The following is a 19,258-nucleotide window of genomic DNA, read 5'->3' as shown; positions in this document are numbered from 1 at the left end:
CAAGGAGAAGGGGAATGTTCCTCTCTCCCACAATCAGGCACACCATGCCAGTGCTTCAAGGCCCACCAGGGGATGTGAGGAATGGAGAAGGGGACCAGACCACCCTCCCACAACCAGGCACAACACGCCAGCACCTTGGGGTCTGCCCGGGGACCCAAGGCAAGGAGAAGGGGAATGGACCTCTCTCCCACAACCAGGCACACTGAGCCAGTGCTTCAGGGCCCACCAGGGGATCTGAGGAATGGAGAAGGGGACTGGACCTCTCTCCCACAACGAGGCACACCATGCCAACACCTTGGGCCCCGCCCAGGGACCCAGGGCATGGAGAAGGGGACCAGACCACCCTCCCACAACCAGGCACACTGAGCTAGTGCCTTGGGGCCCACCCAGGGACCCGGGGTATAGAGTCGGGGACCGGACCACCCTTCCACAACCAGGCACACTGAACCTGTGCCTTGGGGCCCATCCAGGGACCCAGAGTATGGACTCAGGGACCAGACCACCCCCCCACAATGAGGCACAACATGCCACCACCTCGAAACCCACCCGGGGAGCTGAGGCATGGAGAAGGGGACTGGACCTCTCTCCCACAACCAGGCACACTGAGCCAGTGCCTTGGAGCCCACCCAGGGACCCTGGGTATGGAGTTGGGGACTAGACCTCTCTCCCACAACCAAGCACACCACGCCAGCACCTTGGGCCCTGCCCAGGGACCCAGGGTATAGAGAAGGGGTCCAGACCACCTTCCCACAACCGGGCACACTGAGCCAGTGCCTTGGGGCCCACCCAGGGACCCTGGGTATGGAGTTGGGGACTGGCCCTCTCTCCCACAACCAGGCACAACATGCCAACAACTTGGAGCCCACCCAGGGAACTGGGGCAAGGAGAAGGGGAATGGTCCTCTCTCCCACAACCAGGCACACCACGCCAGTGCTTCAGGGCCCGCCCAGGGACCTGAAGCATGGAGAAGGGGACTGGACCTCTCTCCCACAACCAGGCACACTAAACCAGTGCCTCGGAGCCTACCCAGAGTCCTGAGGCATGGAGAAGGAGACCAGACCACCCTCCCACACCAGGAATACCATGCCTGCACCTTGGGGCCTGCCCGGGGACCCGAGGCAAGGAGAAGGGGACCAGACCACCCTCCCACAACCAGGCACACTGAGCTAGCACCTTGGGGCCCACCTAGGGACCCAGGGTATAGAGTTGGGGACTGGTCCACCTGCCCACAACCAGGCACAACATGCCACCACCTCAGAGCCCACCCGGGGAGCCAGGGCATGGAGAAGGGGACTGGTCCTCTCTCCCAAAACCAGGAACACTGCGCCAGCACCTTGGGGCCCACCCAGGAACCTGGGGTATGCAGTTGGGGACTGGAACTCTCCCCCACAACCAGGCATACTGCACCAGTGCCTCAGGGCCTACCCAGAGTCCTGAGGTATGGAGTCGGGGACTGGACCATCCTCCCACAACCAGGCACACTGAGCCTGTGCCTTGGGGCCCACCCAGGGACCCAGGATATTGAGTTGGGGACCAGACCACCTGCCCAAAACCAGGCACAACATGCCACCACCTCGGAGCCCACCCAGGGAGCTGGGGCATGGAGAAGGGGACTGGCCTCTCTCCCACAACCAGGCACACCGCACCAGTGCTTCAGAGCCTGCCTGGAGTCCTATGGCATGGAGAAGGAGACTGGACTTCTCTCCCACAACCAGGCACACCAAGCCAGCACCTTGGGGCCCACCCACTGTCCCAGGGCATGGAGAAGGGGACCAGACCACCCTCCCACAACCAGGAACACTGAGCCAGTGCTTCAGGACCCACCGGGGGACCTGAGGCATGGAGAAGGGGACTGGACCTCTCTCCCACAACCAGGCACACCATGCCAGCACCTTGGGGCCCACCCAGGGACCGGGGGTATGGAGTTGGGGACTGGACCTCTCCCTCACAACCAGGCACACTGCACCAGTGCCTCAGGGCCTGCCCGGAGACCTGAGGCATGGAGAAGGGGACTGGACCTCTCTCCCACAACCAGGCACAACATGCCAGCACCTTGGGACCTGCCAAGGGACCCAAGTCAAGGAGAAGGGGACCAAACACACCCCACAACCAGGCATACCGTCAGTGTCAAGGAGCATGCCAAAAACAGCACCTCCACATGGGTGGCCCACCACAGTCACCACAATAACCATGGCTGCTGCAAAAGCGGCTAGACGCCACAACCACCACGCAGATGGTCCGCCAACCACTGGAGTGCATTCACATAAGAAGAGTCACCAGCAGAGACAAAGAAAAGAAGAGGATGTCTCTTTCCACAAAACCCATTTCAGAGTGGCAGAAGAAGCATCTGCTCTATGATAATAGTGGGGGACCTGATCACATCTCTCAGTATTGGACAGATCATCTAGGTAACAAGTTAACAGAGTAACCATTATTCTTTCAGAAGGAGAGAAGAAATCTAGGCAATTAGAGGGTGGAGTGGGAGGGAATAGGGGAAGGGGAGAGGTTGGACAAGGGGCATAAAGAATAATTATGATTTGTAACAATATATATGCTAGTAATACTGACTTAATCAACATATCTCAATGTTCAACCCCAAAAACATATATAATTGATTTTGATTTAGTAAATAAAATAAATTATTTTTAAAAAAAAGAAAAGAAAATTAACAAACCTGATTAAAAAATAGGCAAAAGACTTGGACGCTTCACCAAAGAAGATACACAGTGGCAAATCATATTAAAAAATACTTAACACCATTAGGTAATTGCAAATTAAAACGATAGGATACCACTACATACCTATTAGGATGGTTAAACATCAAACCTTGGCAAGGATGAGAAATTGACAACATCAAACCTGGGCAAGGATGCAAAACTCTCATTCATTGTGCTACAGACAATGCAAAATGGTATAGCCACTTTGGAAGACTGTCTGGCAGTTTTTTATAAACTACCATAGCACTCGGTATTTACCCAAATATGCTGAAAACTTATATCCATACGAAAACCTGCACACAGATGTTTATAGCAGCTTTATTCACAATTGCCCAAACTTGTAAGCAATGAAGATGCCCTTCAGTAGGTGAATGGATAAATAAATTATGGTACATCTAGGCAATAGAATACAAATATTATTCAGCTCTAAAAAAACAATGAGCTACCAAGCCATGGGAAGTCATGGAAGAAACTTAAACGTATATTACTAAGTAAAAGAAAACAATTTGATAAAGTTACATATTGTGATTCCAATTATATGCCATTCTGGAAAAGGCAAAATTATGGAGATATTAAAAATATCAGTGATTTCCAGGTATTAGGAGAGAGGGAGGGATGAATACTTGGAAAATTTTTAAGGTGGTAGAATTATTCTGTAGCATACTGTAATGGTAGATATATCACATCATACATTTGTCAAAACCCACTGAATGTACAACGCCAAGAATAACCCAATGCAAACTATAGACTTTGGGTGATAATGATGTGCCAATGTAGGCTCATCAGTTGTGACAAATTACCACTCTGGTGCAGGATGTTGATAGTGAGGCAGGCTGTCCCCATGCTGGAGGAGAGAGTATATGGGAAAACTCGCACATACACACGTTACTAAAACTCAACAGCTACTCCCTCAATCATTTAGAACTTAAACCAACGAAAGCTTTTGGAGGAGGATTATTTTATCAGCAGCGTATAGAATTTTCAGCACATGTTGATAATATAAAGCAGACTGAATTTTTGTTGGTTTATTATTGGTTTTTTAATTTGCTACAACAATGTATCTCCTTATAGCCTGCACCAAGGCTGACAGATTCTCTGTTTAACAGATTCACTACTGGCCAATAAAGTATTGTTAAATGAACCCCCCAAAAGGCTACCTTTCCTCAAGGTAAAAAAAAAAAAAATTGTTAGTACACTATTGCACAATGTGAACCACCATGGTACACTGATAAACTGACTCTCCAGGGAATGGAGCAACACCAGATTTCCTGATTTATAGTATTTGCCAGTTCTCTCAGTGTAAATTCTCCCGTCACAGCTTAGTTCAAGCTTCAACGTGAAGTCACTGAATGTGGAATTGGGAAGAAGTGCACACAATCAGCTCCACCTAGCCCATACAAACCAGCATCAGTACACCACTACCCAGTAGCCTTGTGCCATAACCAGAGCACACGTTACTCATTAAGATCCGTGCAAAGCTCCTGCTGCGTGAACATGCTCTCTTGGCTCTTCTGACTGAAGTTTTCCAGATCCTGGCAAACAGCGGTACTATCTGCACTCATATACAACCTGAATGCTAAGATGTACATATTGTGGGCAGCATACACAATGTTCACTCACTCCCATCCCCCAGGTGAGACCGTCACCTTAGGTTCCAAGTCTGGTGGGGATGTTAAGAATCAAGTCTCAGAAAACAGTGAGTGAATGAAGAAAGTGACCTCAGAAGACTCTTAGAGAGGAGTCCGAACCAGAGGCTGAGGCATGCACGTGTGTGCCAGTGAATGTGTGCGAGTTCTCCTGAGTGTGTGTGATCCTGTGCACCAAGATAAGTTAAAAACCGCCAACCATGTGAGTCTGTCTTGGAGAAGAAGGAGGTATCTGAGAGTCAGAAGATGTCCCTTCCTCCACGTCAAGCCGCTAGAGTCACAATTCTAATCTGCACGAGGGAGGTGAAAGGATAAGACCTTTGAATCAAATATAAGACTAGAATTTTGAAAAAGGAAAAAAGTGGACAAAAATTAATAGAATCTGGCCAGGATGATGGCAGTGATTAGGAAACATTACTCAGAAAGAAAGAAGAATGTGACATAACTCAGTTAGGAGGAAATCATATACACACACATATGTACACAAGCATATACATACACATATATAGTGATTTATTAAAACTTTATGAGAAATTTTAATAAACAATCTGTTTTGCCTCAGGATACCTTCCAATAAGCCAGTGTCAACTGCCACTAGTGTTTCCTTTGCTTCATAAACTCTAGGCAATAATTGTGATATCCAATCCCTTGCTTACTACTGATTAGGGAAGCAATTAACATATGCTTGAACTGACCAAATAAATGAAATTTGAGCTGCAGCTAAATAATAAGTAGAGAAGTTTTTAAAGGAAATACATAGGGAGAATTCAGTGAAGAGAAAAGAGATTATGCCAAGGCCTTGAGGTGGGAGGGACATGGCCTACTGAAGCAACAAGGCTCGTGGGCAGAGAGCAGAAGAAAGGATGTTGGAGAGGTGGGCAGAGACCAGTGAGACCTATTAGAGCTAACAGACCATGTTAAAGATTTTGGTTTTTAACTGCAAAGGAGTAGGAAGCCATTAGATATTTTCAGCAGGAAATGATGTAGTCGGGTCTGCGTTTTTAAACTTACTCTGTATTGAGCACGTAAAATATACTGAAGCTGGGAGTAGACAGAGAATAAATAAAAGGTTATTACAATGGGCCAGGCAAGAGGTGGCTTGGACTAGGGTCGAGGTAGTGAACATGGAACAAAGTAGGTAGATTGTAGAGCTATTTAACAGCTACTAGTCATGATAGTTTATTCTTCATTGGGAGTGTTGGGGGTGATGATGACTCGCTGATTTCAGCCCACAGTGCTGTGAGGAACTGGGTGGTGGTGGTGTCAGTCACTGAAGGATAGCATATATCCTCATGCTGCTCAATCATCACAACTCCAGCTTCTGGTTTAAGCATCTTTCGTAAATTCTGGAAGCCATGGATTGAACCGTGGTGTAGTCTGAACAGTGATGATACAGAGTTGATGACTGAGTGTCCAGTGAGACCTGACAATACACAAAGCTGTCAACAAAATCCTGTATTTGATGAATATAGTATCTTTTTGAAATAACGAATAAATCTTCCTTTATTTAAGTGACTATAGATGGTACTGGTGCTGGTGCTTTGATGTGGTCACCCAAGGTCTTCTTCCCTCTTCTTAGAACCCACTGACCTTGCTACCATTTCATGTCCCAACCCACTTTCTTTCTCTTTATCTTGCCCACTCTTTGAAGGAAAGGAACTGTCTTCATACCTGGGATATGGTGTGCTCAGGGGTAAAGTGGCTATCTGAAGCTGAGACAATACTCTGAGACATAAAAATGTTTTCATGGAACTAGAGAACTGTTTTTTCTCAAAAGGTGACTGTGGATTGCAGTGCAATATATCCTAACATCTATATAGCATGAAGCTGAGAGTTTCATGAATCTTCTCTTTTTTTTAATTTAAATTTATTCTATCAAAATACAATGTAGTTGATTATTGTGCCCCATTACCGAAACCTCCCTCCTCTTGCCTTCCCGCCTCCCTCCCAACAACCTCATATCTGTTTGCTTGTCATAACAACTTCAAGGAATTGTGGTTATTCTGTCTTCTTCCCTCCCCTCACAGTTTGTGTATTTATTTATTTATTTATTTTTAGCTCCCACAAATAAGTGAGAACATGTGGTATTTCTCTTTCTGTGCCTGACTTGTTTCACTTAATATAATTTTCTCTAGGTCCATCCATGTCATTGCAAATGACAGTATTTCATTCTTTTTTATAGCTGAGTAGTATTCCATTGTGTAGATATACCACATTTTCCATATCCACTCATCTGATGATGGACATTTGGGCTGGTTCCAACTCTTAGCTGTTGTAAAGAGTGCTGCAATGAACATTGGAGAACAGGTATACCTTCGACTTGATGATTTCCATTCCTCTGGGTATATTGCCAGCAGTGGGATAGCTGGTTCATATGGTGGATCTATATGCAATTGTTAGAGGAGCCTCCATACCATTTTCCATAGAGGCTGCACCATTTTGCAGTCCCACCAACAATATATGAGAGTTCCTTTCTCTCTGCAACCTTGCTAGCATTTATCATTCACAGTCTTTTGGATATTAGCCATTCTAACTGGGGTGAGATGGTATCTCAGTGTGGTTTTGATTTGCATTGCCCAAATGCTGAGTGATGTTGAGCATTTTTTCACGTGTCTGTTGGCCATTTGTATATCTTCCTTTGAGAAATGCCTGTTTAGCTCCTTTGCCCATTTTTTAATTGGCTTACTTGTTTTTTTGTTGTAAAGCTGTTTCAGTTCCTTGCATATTCTGGATATTAATCCTTTGTCAGATGTATATTTTGCAAATATTTTCTCCACTCTGTTGGTTGCCTTTTAACTCTGTTAAGTGTTTCTTTTGCTGTGCAAAAGCTTTTCAGTTTGATATAATCCCATTTGTTTATCTTCCTTTTAGTTGCCTGTGCTTTTGGGGTCATATACATGAAGTCTGTGCCCAGTCACACTTACTGAAGTGTTTCCTCTATGTTTTCTCAAAGAAGTTTTATTGTTTCAGGGTGTATATTTAATTCTTTAATCCATTTTGAGTTGATTTTGGTATATGGTGAGAGGTATGGGTTAGTTTCATTCTCCTGCATATGGATATCCAGTTATCCCAGAACCATTTGCTGAAGAGGCAGTCTCTTCCCCAGTGTATAGGCTTGGTGCCTTTTTCAAGGATCTGATGGCTGTAGGTGTGTGGGTTGATTTCTGGATTCTCTATTCTATTCCATTGATCAGTGTGTCTGTTTTTATGCCAGTACCATGCATTTTGGTTTTTATAGCGTTGTAGTATAGTTTAAAGTCAGGTAGTGTTGTGCCACCAGCTTTATTTTTTTTGCTCAGAATTGCTTTGGCTATATGTGGTCTTCTGTTATTCCATAAAAATGTCTGGATTGTTTTTTCCATTTCTGAGAAAAATGTCATTGGAATTTTGATGAGGATTGCATTGAATTTGTAGATCACTTTGGGTAGTATGAACATTTTCACAATGTTGATTCTTCCGATCCAAGAGCATGGGATATCTTTCCATCTTCTTGTGTCCTCTTTAATTTCTCTCAACAGTGGTTTGTAGTTCTCATTGTGGAGATTTTTCACATCCTTGGTTAACTCTATTCCTAAGTATTTTATTTGTTTGGTGGCTATTGTAAATGGGCAGGCTTTCTTGATTTCTCATTCTGCATGTTCACTACTGGAGAATAGAAATGTTACTGATTTTTGTGTGTTGATTTTGTATCCTGCAACTTTGCTGAAATCATTTATCAAATCTAAGAGTTTTTTTTGTAGAGGCTTTAGGCTGTTCAATATATAGGATCATGTCATCTGCAAACAGGGACAGTTTGACTTTATCTTTTCCAATCTGAACGCACTATATTTCCTTCTCTTCTCTGATTGCTCTGGCTAGTACTTCCAACACTATGTTGAATAGGAGTGGTGAGAGTGGGCATCCTTGTCTTTCAGCTTTTCCCCCTTCAGGATGATATTGGCAGTGAGTTTATCATATATGGCTTTAATTATGTTGAGATACTTTCCGTCTATACCTAACTTGTAGAGAGTCTTTATCAGGAATGAGTGTTCAATTTTGTCAAATGGTTTTTCAGCATCTATAGAGATGATCATATGGTCTTTGTGTTTGATTTTATTGACATGGTGTATCACATTAACTGATTTGCCTATGTTGAACCAACGTTGCATCCCTGGGATGAATCTCACTTGATCATGGTGTATAATTTTGCATATGTGTTGCTGTATTCTATTAGCTAGTATTTTATTGAGGATTTTTGCATTTATATTCATCAAGGGTATTGGCCTGTAGTTTTCTTTTTTTGTTGTATCTTTATCTGGTTTTGGTGTCAGGGTGACGTTTGCTTCGTAGAATGAGTTTGGGTGAATTGCCTCAGTTTCAATCTTTCAGAATAGTTTGTAGAGAATGGGTGTCAATTCCTCTTTGAATGTTTGGTAGAATTCTGCTGTGAACCCATCTGGGCCTGGGCTTTTCTTTGTTGGGAGCCTTCTGATAACAGCTTCAATCTCTTTTATTGTTATTGGTCTCTTCAGATTTTCTACATCATCTTGGCTCAGGTTTGGTAGTTTGTGTGTGTCCAGAAATTTATCCACTTCCTCTAGATTTTCAAATTTGTTGGCATACAATTTTTTATAGTAGTCATTATTGATTTCTTGTATTTGAGGTATCAGTTATAATATAACCTTTTTCATTTCTAATTTTTGTTATTTGGGTCTTCTCTCTTCTTTTTTTAGTTAGCCATGCTAATGGTTTGTCAATTTTATTTATCTTTTCAAAAACCAACTTTTTGACTCATTGTTCTTTTGTATCATTTTGAGGGTTTCAATTTCATTAAGTTCTGCTCTGATCTTAATGATTTCTTTCTGTCTGCTAACTTTGGGTTTGGATTGTTCTTGTTTTTCTAGTTCTTTAAGGTGAAGTATTAAGTTGCTCACTTGCCATCCTTCCATTCTTCTGAAGTAAGCATTTAATGCAACAAATATCCCCCTTTTGCAGTATCCCACAGGTTTTGGTATGATGTATCATTGTTTTCATTAGTTTCAATAAATTTTTTGATTTCCTGTTTGATTTCTTCTTGGACCCATATGTCATTAAGTAGAATGCTGTTTAATTTCCATGTGTTTGTATAGTTTCCAGAATTTTATTTGTTATTGATTTCTAATTTTAATCTGTTGTGATCTGAAAAATTACATGGGATAATTCCAATTTTTTTGAATTAGTTGAGACTTAACAAATTCACAAGTGACCTAACATGTGATCTATCCTGGAGAATGATCCATGTGCTGATGAGAAGAATGAATATTCTGAGGTTGTTGGATGGAATGTTCTGTAGATATCTGCCAAGTCCAATTGGTCTAGAGTGCTGTTTAGATCTTGTGTTTCTCTGCTAATTCTTTGCCTAGATGATCTGTCCAATATTGATAATGGGGTGTTCAGTTCCATTGCTATTATGGTATTAGTGTCTATCTCCTTCTTTAGGTGTGATAGAGTTTGCTCTATAAATCTGGCTGCTCTGACACTGGGTGCATATATATTTATGATTGTTATGTCTTCTTGAATGGATGAATCCTTTTATCATTATGTAGTGGCCCTCTTTATCTGTTTTATGGTTTTTAGTTTAAAGTCTATTTTATCAGATATAAGAATAGCTACTCCAGCTCATTTTCATTTTTGTTTGCATGGTAAATCTTTTCCCATCCTTTCACTCAGTCTATGTGTGTCTTTATAGGTGAGGTGAGTCTTTTGAAGGCAGGATATAGTTGGGTCCTCCTTTTTAATCCAGTCAGTGAGTCTGTGTCTTCTGATTGGGGAATTTAATCCTTTTACATTAAGAGTTGTTACAGAAAAGTGTTGATTTACTCCTAGCATTTTATTGATTTTTGTTTAGATGTCTTAAGTGTCTTGTTCCTTTCTTTCTGATTTACTGTTTGTCTTCTATATTTGCTGGTTTCTGAGGTTGTACATAAACTTTTTTTTTCTCTTCATTGTTAGCATTTTTATTTTACTAGTGGGGTTTGATTTTTCCTGAGTTTTTATGGTGGTGGTAGTTATTTTTCAGGAACCAAACCCAGTACTCCTTTGAGAATTTCTTGTAAGGGTGGTTGTGTGGTAGTGAACTCCTGCAGTTTTTGTTTGTCTGAGAAATATGCTCTTTGCCCTTCATTTTGGAAGGATAGCCTTGCAGGGTAGAGTATTCTTGGCTGGCAATCTGTCTTTTAGTATTCTGAACGTATCATCCCATTTCTTTCTGACTTTTAGGGTTTGTGATGAAAAGTCTGATATTAGTCTGATTGGGGCTCCCTTATAGGTGACTTGATGCTTCTCTCTTGCAGCTTTTAAGGTTCTGTCTTTGTCTGTGAGTTTTGCCAATTTGACTATAACATGTCTTGGAGAAGACCTTTTTGAGTTGAATGCATTTGGGGATCTTTGAGCTTCCTGAATCTGAAGATCTGTGTCTTTTCTTATACCTGGGACATTTTCTGCCACTATTTTGTTGAATATGTTTTCAATGGAATCTCCCTTTTCCTCCTCTCCTGGAGCACCCATGACTTGGATATTTGAGCACTTAAGGTTGTCTGATATCTCTCTTAGATTTTCTTCATTGTTTTCAATTCTTTTTTCTTTTCTTTTCTTTTTTCTTTTTTTTGTCTGCCTGTGTTATTTCAAACAGCCCATCTTCAAGGTCAGAAGTTCTCTCTTCTGCTTCTGCAATCCTCTGTTGTGTTTTTTATTTGGTTGAATGAATTCCTCAGCTTGACAAGCTCTGCTACATTCTTTTTCAGGGCATTGATTTCCTTGTACACTTCTTCTTACAGGTCCTGTATACTTTTCCTCCTTTCATCGTGTTGTCTAGCTGAGTTTTCTTGTATCTCATTTAGTTTCCTTAGAATTATCACTTAAAATTCCTTGTCAGACATTTCAAGGACTTCTTGTTCTATAGGATCTAGAGATTGAGAGTTATTACCCTTTGGTGGTGTACTTTGTTGAGTTTTCATATTTCTGGTATCTTTCTTTTGGTGTTTAGTCATTATGGCAAGGGACTTCATAGTCCTCTAGTTTGACACTATTATCTGGGTAGGATTTGCCCGGACTGCCAATATGGCAAGGCTGCCTCAGTGCCTGTGGGTGGAAGGTTTGGGCCTCTCTGTTCAGTGCCCACTCTCCCAGGTGGGTGGTGGGGTCTGGCGGTGGCCACGCCTACCTGCTTGGTTGCTCTGGCACCTCGGAGCACATGATCACTGTGGGTCTTGTGCCTCTCTGGGGGGTGCCTCTCTGGTCCTCATGCATCTTCTTAATGTACAGATCAGAACATGCCAATCATATAATGAATGAATGCTGGTCAGGCAATGCAATAAAAGTAATTCAATATGAGACCAAAGTGAGGTACTCCAGGTACATAGCCCATTTATGGCCTCCTTTGATCCAAATACAAATTTTAGTAGAGGCTGTCTTCAATTTTGATCCAGCGTATTTTTGCTTTTATCGGTGAGAGTACTGTGTTCCCCCATTGCTCTCAACTACCAGTTTACTCTAACAGCTGGTCCCAATCTCAGAAAGAACCACCTTGACAGTCTCTGATAGGGCAGCCTTTGGATAGGCTGCATTGAGCTAGGTGCCCACCTCTGTGCAAGGTAGAAGAGAGCTATGAGTGGGACAGTTACAGGAGCAAGTGGACTATACTCATAAAAGGCACTGAGCTAACTGATGTGCCCACCACTGAAAACCCCTCCAGAATCCCCTATTTCCTGAAATATACAAGCATTCAGCCACAGACCCTAGACGGGAAACTAAGAAAAATGCTTAAGTACCCTCCTCCTTCCATCCTCCACTTTCAGGCAGTCAAAACTTTGGTTGATTTTATCTTCTAATTAATTAATTTTAAAATCCAGCCTTACCTCTCTGTATCTTCTAACACTGCATGCTAACAAGAATGTATCAGGTCTTGCCGGATGATGGCAACAACGTGGTAATTGTTCTGCTTGCCTCCAGTAGTCTCTTCTCTCATCCATCCCTCATACCATTCTCTGAATTATATTTCTATAATAAAATTTTGTTTTTCTTCTGTCTCAAACCTTTTCAAGTATCTCTATTTTCTACAAGGTCAAGTCTAAAGATGTTTAAAATTTAAATCTGCAATTTCACTTTTCATTTTTTCCAAAGCCTGAACAGTTTAGCCCATATTCCCTATCTAATTAGGCAGCTCACACCTTACCAGTGTCTCTAAGAACAAGCCAACTACTGCAAATTTGTCACTGAAAACCAAGTCTAGATCCAGCGGCATGTTCTCTGCTCCCACATTCTTATTGCAAAGCTAGTGTAGTGAACATTTGTCAGGCTATTTGGCTTCTGAGCACTTTTTCAGCACTGTTCTTATTTTGGTGGTAGGAATGAGCCTGTACATTCCAAAGTTGCTCCCAGGGTATAGGCATGTAACCTGGACTGTTATGAATAATGGTGTTATAAACATTCATGTACAAGTCTTTGTATGGATGTATGTTTTCATTATTCTTGGGTATATAACAAAGAGTACAACTGTCAAATCCTATGGTAAATCTATCTTTAACATTGGGGAACTGCAAGACGGTGTTCCAATATGGTTATGCCATTTTACATTCCCACCAGCAGTGTAGAAGGGCTCAAATATCTCCACATCTTTGCCAACACATTATTGTCTGGTTTTTTATTATAGCTATTCTGATAGGTGTGAAGTGGTAGGTATCTCATTGTGGTTTTGATTTGCATTTATCTGATGGCTACTAATTCTGCACATCTTTTCATGTGCTTATTGGCCATTTGTACATCTTTGGAGAAATGTCTATTCTTATCTTTTGCTCATTTTTTAATTGCTCTTGTCTTTTTTATTATTGAGTTTTAAGAGTTCTTTAAATATTCTAGGTAGAAACCCCTTGTCAGATATATGATTTACAAATATTTTCTCCATTTCTGTGGGTTGTCTTTTCACTTTCCTGATGGCGTCATTTTTTACTTGACAAAATAGTACATATTTATCATGTACGACATGATGCTTTGAAATATGTATACATAGTAGAATGCCTCAATCGAGATAATTAACAAATGCATTACTTCACATATTTTTTGTGGTGAAAATACTTAAAATCTACTTTCTCAACGATTTTCAAGAATACAATACATTGTTATTAACTATAGTCACCATGTTGTACAATAGATCTCTTGAACTGATTCTTCCTATCTAAATAAAATCTTGTATCCTTGGACAGCATCTTTCCAACCTTGGTATTTGTCTTTCTGAAATAAGCCTGGCTTATTTCACTTAATATAACATCCTCAGGTTCATTCATGTTGTTGCAAATAACAGGAATTTCTTCTTTTTTAAGGCTGAATGGTATTTCACTGTTTATATACACCACATTTTCTTTATCCATTCATCCACTGATGAACATTTAGGTTCATTGCATTTCTTGGCTGTTGCAAATAATGCTGCAGTAGACATGTGAGTGCAGATATTACTTCAAGATCCTGACTTTATGTCCTTCATGTATATACCCAGTAGTGGGATTGCTGGATCCTATGGTAGTTCTATTTTTAGTTTTTTGAGGAACCTCTGTACTGTTTCCCATAATTGCTGTACTCATTTACATTTCTACCAACAGTGTGCAAGCGTTCCCATTTGTTCACATCCTCTCCAACACTTGTTACATTTCATAGTATATTTCAAAGTCAAGTAGTATGATGACTTCAGCTTCTTTTTCTTTTTCCTCAAGATTTCTTTGGCTATTCAAGGACTTTTGTGGTTCCATCCAAATTTTAGAATTATTTTTTCTGTTTCTTTATAAAATGTAATTGAAAGTTTGATAGAGATTGCACTGAATACGTAGTCAACTTTGAGTAGTACAGACATTTTAACAATATCAGTTCTTCCTATTTATGAACACATGATATTTGTGTTTTCTTTATTTTTTGTCATCAATGTTTTATACTTTTCAGTGTACAGGTCTTTCATCTCCCTCCTTGGTTAAATTTATTCCTTAGCATTTTAATACCGTTGTAGCTATTGTAAATGAGATTGTTTCCTTGATTTTTTTTTCAAGTAGTTCATTCTTAGGGTATAGAAAAACTGCTGGTTTTTGTATATTGATTTTATATCCTGCAACTTTACCAAATTCATTTATTAGTTCTAACAGTTTTGGGGGGGAGTCTTTAGAATTTTCAATATAAAAGATCATGTCTTCTGCAAACAGAGAATTTTACTTCTTCCTTTCCTATTTGGATGGCTTTTCTTTCTTTTTCTTGCCTAATTGTTCTGGCTAGGACTTCCAATACTGTGTTGAATAGAAGTGGCCAGGGTGGGCATCCTTGTTTTGTTTGTGATCTTAGAAGAAAAGTTTTCAATTTTTCACCATTGAATATGATGTTGTCTTTTGGTCTGTCATATATGCTCTTTACTGTGTTGAGGCACATTCCTTCTATTCCTAAGTTGCTTAGAATTTTTATCATGAAAGGATGCTGAATGTAGTCAAATGCTTTTTCTGCATCTATCGAGATGATCATATGGTTTTTGCCCTTACCTCTAATAGTGTGGTGCATCACATTTATAGATTTGTGTGTGCTGAACCACCCTTGCATCCCAGGGATAAATTCCACTTGATCATAGTGAATGACTCTTTTAATGTACTGTTGAATTCATCTTGCTAATATTTTTTTGGAAAATTTTGCATCTATGTTCATCAAGGACAATGGTATGTAGTTACTTTTCTTGTTATTCATGTTCTTGTCTGGCTTTGTTATCAGGATAATGCTGGCCCAGTATGATTTCAAAATTGCTATGAACCAGTGACTGCTGTGTGCAGCCCATTTTTTCCCCTTTCAAATTGGAGTGTTGTGGTTATGACATTATAAAATAAATATTGCATATAATATGTTAATTATATGATAAAACTAGCATACCATAATACAAAAAAGAAAAAAACAGATATGAAACAACTCCTCATAAAAAAATATAATTTAAAATGGTCTATGAATAAGATTTTAAAGAATGCTCTAAGATAGATCCAAGAAAATTCAGGTGTCAATATTACTGCCTATACCAAAAAGGTGACTAATGAAAATATAGCTTTTCAATTTAATTTTGTATGTAAAAATAAGTTGAACAAATAAACATTCATCTAACAATACTGACCACACCCACCTCTCCTATGAGTATGGAAGGGATACAAGGATAATAGGGAAAAAAGTCAAAGCAAAGATTAGATTCATGCAGTTAACACAGAATTCAAGCATTAATTTATCTGTTCAGTTGACTATATTCCTCTCTCCCAACTCAGGAGACACTTCCCAGGTTGATCTCACACTAAGTCAGCCAAAATGGATTCTTGTACCTAATTTATCAATGGACTCATGTAGAGTACAGGATGCATATAGATTAAAGACAATGGGCCAGACCCATCTTTGCATCACAGTGACAGGATGGACCCTCCCCTAAAAGTGACCCTGGTGACATTGTGATGGAAGACTGAAAAAGAGAGGGGTTTGTGAAGTGTCGCAATAAAGAATGAGCTTTATTATGTGAGCCTTATCTTTAAAACCCTTTCAGCTTTAAAATAGCCATATGTTAGCTTCCATGGTCCTGAAATTATCAGCAAAAATTTCTAAAATTCTGCAATTGAGTCTAGTCATCGCTTCCTATACACTTCTCCAGAATTCTCAAAAGCCACACCTATTAAAAGGAAGGTCTTTGTAGACCCTTGAAACTCTGACATATCTATATAAATATTTCTCTCTGTGTCTTCCCAGTGAAAGAAGACAGTGAGCTCTTCATGGAGGAATAAGGCTCATAGATTTCTTTATCCCACACAAGCAAATGTTAGCTCCACAAAAGTTATTTATGACAAGTGCTTTAAATCAAGCAACATCAGTTTCTGTTCTGTTCATCTAGAGAGCATTTGCTACCATCATGGCCTATTGCAGTTTTATCTAGCTCAAGAGGAGCTTCTTAAATATGTCCTTCTCATTTATAAGGCTTTAAATTTTACACTATTGAATCCTACCGTCACCATTTACTGGTTATGTAACTTCATGATACTTAACCTTTATAAATCTCAATTGTCCCAAGTCTAATCTGGAAATACCAGTGGTACATACCTTATAGCAATGTTTGAAAATTTAAATAGGTTAAGCATGCAAAGAATTTAGCACTACTGCTAAGAATATATGATCTGTTAACATATTATTTTTGTAATTTTTAAAAAGTATATATGTATTTGTATGTGTATTCCTCCTGTTTTCTTGTTATACATATTTGACTTGAGTTAAGAAATCCTAACATGAAATTCCAAAATAAATAAGAAAGTATTTTTAAAAAAAGAAACAAAATAAATCCAACCCTCTCAAAGAGCCTGAGTACTACGTGTCTAAAAACTGTGTCAACTAGATTGTCAAATTGCTACTAAAAAAGGAGATAAAACATGTACATTAAATGAGTTTCAAATTATGTATTGGAATTATCACTAGCTGTCACCACTGCCAAAAAATTATTATGAAAATGTTCAAATATCTTTCCTCCCTCTATTGAATTCTTGGTTGTTAGCAAAACCTTCTGTATTTATACACAAATACACACACACCCAGTGGAGACAGTCAGATATATTTAGAGATAAAAAAAAAAAATTCATTTTAAAATTGAAATTCTGTGACCCTGAAATATTCAAAATTCTGAAATTCTGTGAAATATTGTTTCACGTAGAAAATGGAAGGGCTGACTTCCACCTCTGCCAGTGTGTTCACTTAATTTCTATGTCCCCCATCTTACTAGTATAATACTTGGAACATGGCAACTACTCATTTATGTTCAAAGTGGTCAAAAAATGAGTGAATCAATGAATAAATCCATAGAACTTTATTGTGTGGGAAATCAAATTCACAGGAGAAAGTAGATAAATTTCTGGCTGCAGCTTGCGGGATTAGGTAGCTCTTTGATTTAGGAAAAGCGGAGACCAGTGAAACGTGTGCTGGATTTAGAGTTGGACTGTGACAATTGTGACGGTGGGTAACATATTATAGTCTATGATGTCATCAGGCTTCTCATTAGAAGGCTGAGGCGGCTGATGCACTTGCTGGTATTTTTTGTTTTCTTCTTCATTAACACAACATAATTTCCCCCGTAGACATCCTACTTCAGATATTTCTCCCAAATTGCATTTCTTTCTGCAGTAGCCTGTTATATTACTAAAGCATTTTTTGGGCCGTGCCCCATCTGTGCATAGGAAACAACATTGAAGCAAGGTTAGTTCCTGAGGGGGAGCAAAAGAGGAAGGTGTTTCCTTCCAAGTGATGGCCTCCTGCGGTTCCAAAATGAACCTCACACTGATAAGAAGAATCTTAGAGCCCCCTCCTTAAAAAGTATCAAGAATTAAAGACATTCCAACCCCCAGGCCAATACCTACTTTGTTCTGAGAACATTAGAATTTATATGACAAAAGAGAAGAGAACACTCAGTTCCTGGTTATCGACTGGAACCGTGTCCCACCCCTGGGACGCTGGCAAAGCTGACTCTCCTCCACGCTCCAGGGTAGCACTCCTTCAGCCCTGCCTCAGTCCCAGGTCCTCAGAGAGCACTAACTTGTCACCATCAGCACAATTCAGAACCAAATCAACTTTTAAAAGAAACAGGCAGGACTTTTACAGTTAACAGTGCAACTGGGTTTCACACTCACTGATCTGGGCTGCAGAAATCTCCTTTTGCCAAGGTCTCATGGGTCTTAGCTATAAACGCTATTGAAAACTTTCCTTATTCAGCTTGTATGACTTTTCCTTAACCTGGTTCCTCCTGTCTCTCAGTCTCTGCCCTCCCCTTGATCTCCAATAAATGTGTAACCCAAGGATCAAACTCAATTCCTTGAATATCTTTCTCCCTAGAGATCCAAATTGTCACCTATTCAGAGTAATGCATTAAGGTCCTAAATTTCTTGTTTCTAATTGTTATTTGTCCCTCTACACAAAATTTGCACAAGCCCATAGAATAAAGATTGAGAAAAGAGACATGTTTCCCTATCCCAAACTTCAGAATAAGGAAACATCTTTGAAGGTTAGAGAGGTATATTTTGAGGGCCACAAAAATACAATATGCCTTCATCCCAGCAAGGGAGAAGGGAACTCTCACTGACAGGGTACCCACCATAAACTTGGCTTCACATTTGTAAACTCGTGTAATCCTTACATGAAATATAATCATTATGAAATACAGTCATTATGCTCACTTGACAGATGAAAATATTGAGATTCAAAGGGAATAATTAGCCCAATTCATACAACTAGTCAATGATGAAGACGTATTTAACCTCACATTGACATGTGCTGTTCTCATTACAGTCGTAGTATAGGCCGAACATGAATTTGAATGGAGAAGGGGATGGCCAGGTTTTGGGTAAAAACTGCATTCAGCATTGTAAAGATCATTCTAGACAATGGGTTTATTGCTGCCTTTGGAGAGTACAGCCTCCTCCTGAGAGTACAGCCTTGACCTCCTCTTACTTCCCTGGATACTCTCTTCTAAGGCACAGACTCAAGTCAGGCACTCAGGAGTACTTTGATGACATTGGCCAGAAAACAACAGTCTTGAGAGTCCTGTCCCCACTCTGGTGAACAGTAATATCTCCTGGGATTTTATGGTATATTTAGACAAGTTACCTGTGGGTATCTCAAATAGCAGAATAATGAGAATCAGAAAGAGCTTCATGTTTACAGACTCCCAAGAGAAAGAGGCAGCAGAATTTCTTTGTCCCGTGGTCTGCGTCAGAAAGGATCTTTCAAGATGAGCCAGAGCTTTGTGTGCTCTCAGCATTCTGAGCTCTCATTTTAACCCACACAGACAGGAAATCCAAGGCCACCCCCACCTACATTCCCAAATATGGAGTTCACAGTCATAGAATTTTCTATCAT

At 40.2% G+C, this 19,258-nt stretch overlaps 1 protein-coding gene across 1 annotated transcript; it reads right to left on the bottom strand.

Moving 5' to 3' along the window:
- Positions 1–17,334: 17,334 nt before the first annotated feature.
- Positions 17,335–19,055, bottom strand: DEFB128 (defensin beta 128). The gene is made up of 2 exons (XM_063088651.1): positions 19,007–19,055; positions 17,335–17,573 (listed from the first exon to the last, which is right to left on the bottom strand). Exons 1-2 carry the CDS (start codon positions 19,053–19,055, stop codon positions 17,335–17,337), a joined length of 288 nt encoding a protein of 95 aa, XP_062944721.1.
- Positions 19,056–19,258: the final 203 nt, after the last annotated feature.

Source organism: Cynocephalus volans, chromosome 1 (assembly GCF_027409185.1).
Source record: "Cynocephalus volans isolate mCynVol1 chromosome 1, mCynVol1.pri, whole genome shotgun sequence".
NCBI classification, from domain to species: Eukaryota; Metazoa; Chordata; class Mammalia; order Dermoptera; family Cynocephalidae; genus Cynocephalus; species Cynocephalus volans.
The sequence above is the reverse complement of the archived record's forward strand: the minus strand, read 5'-3'. Positions and strand labels throughout refer to the sequence as shown.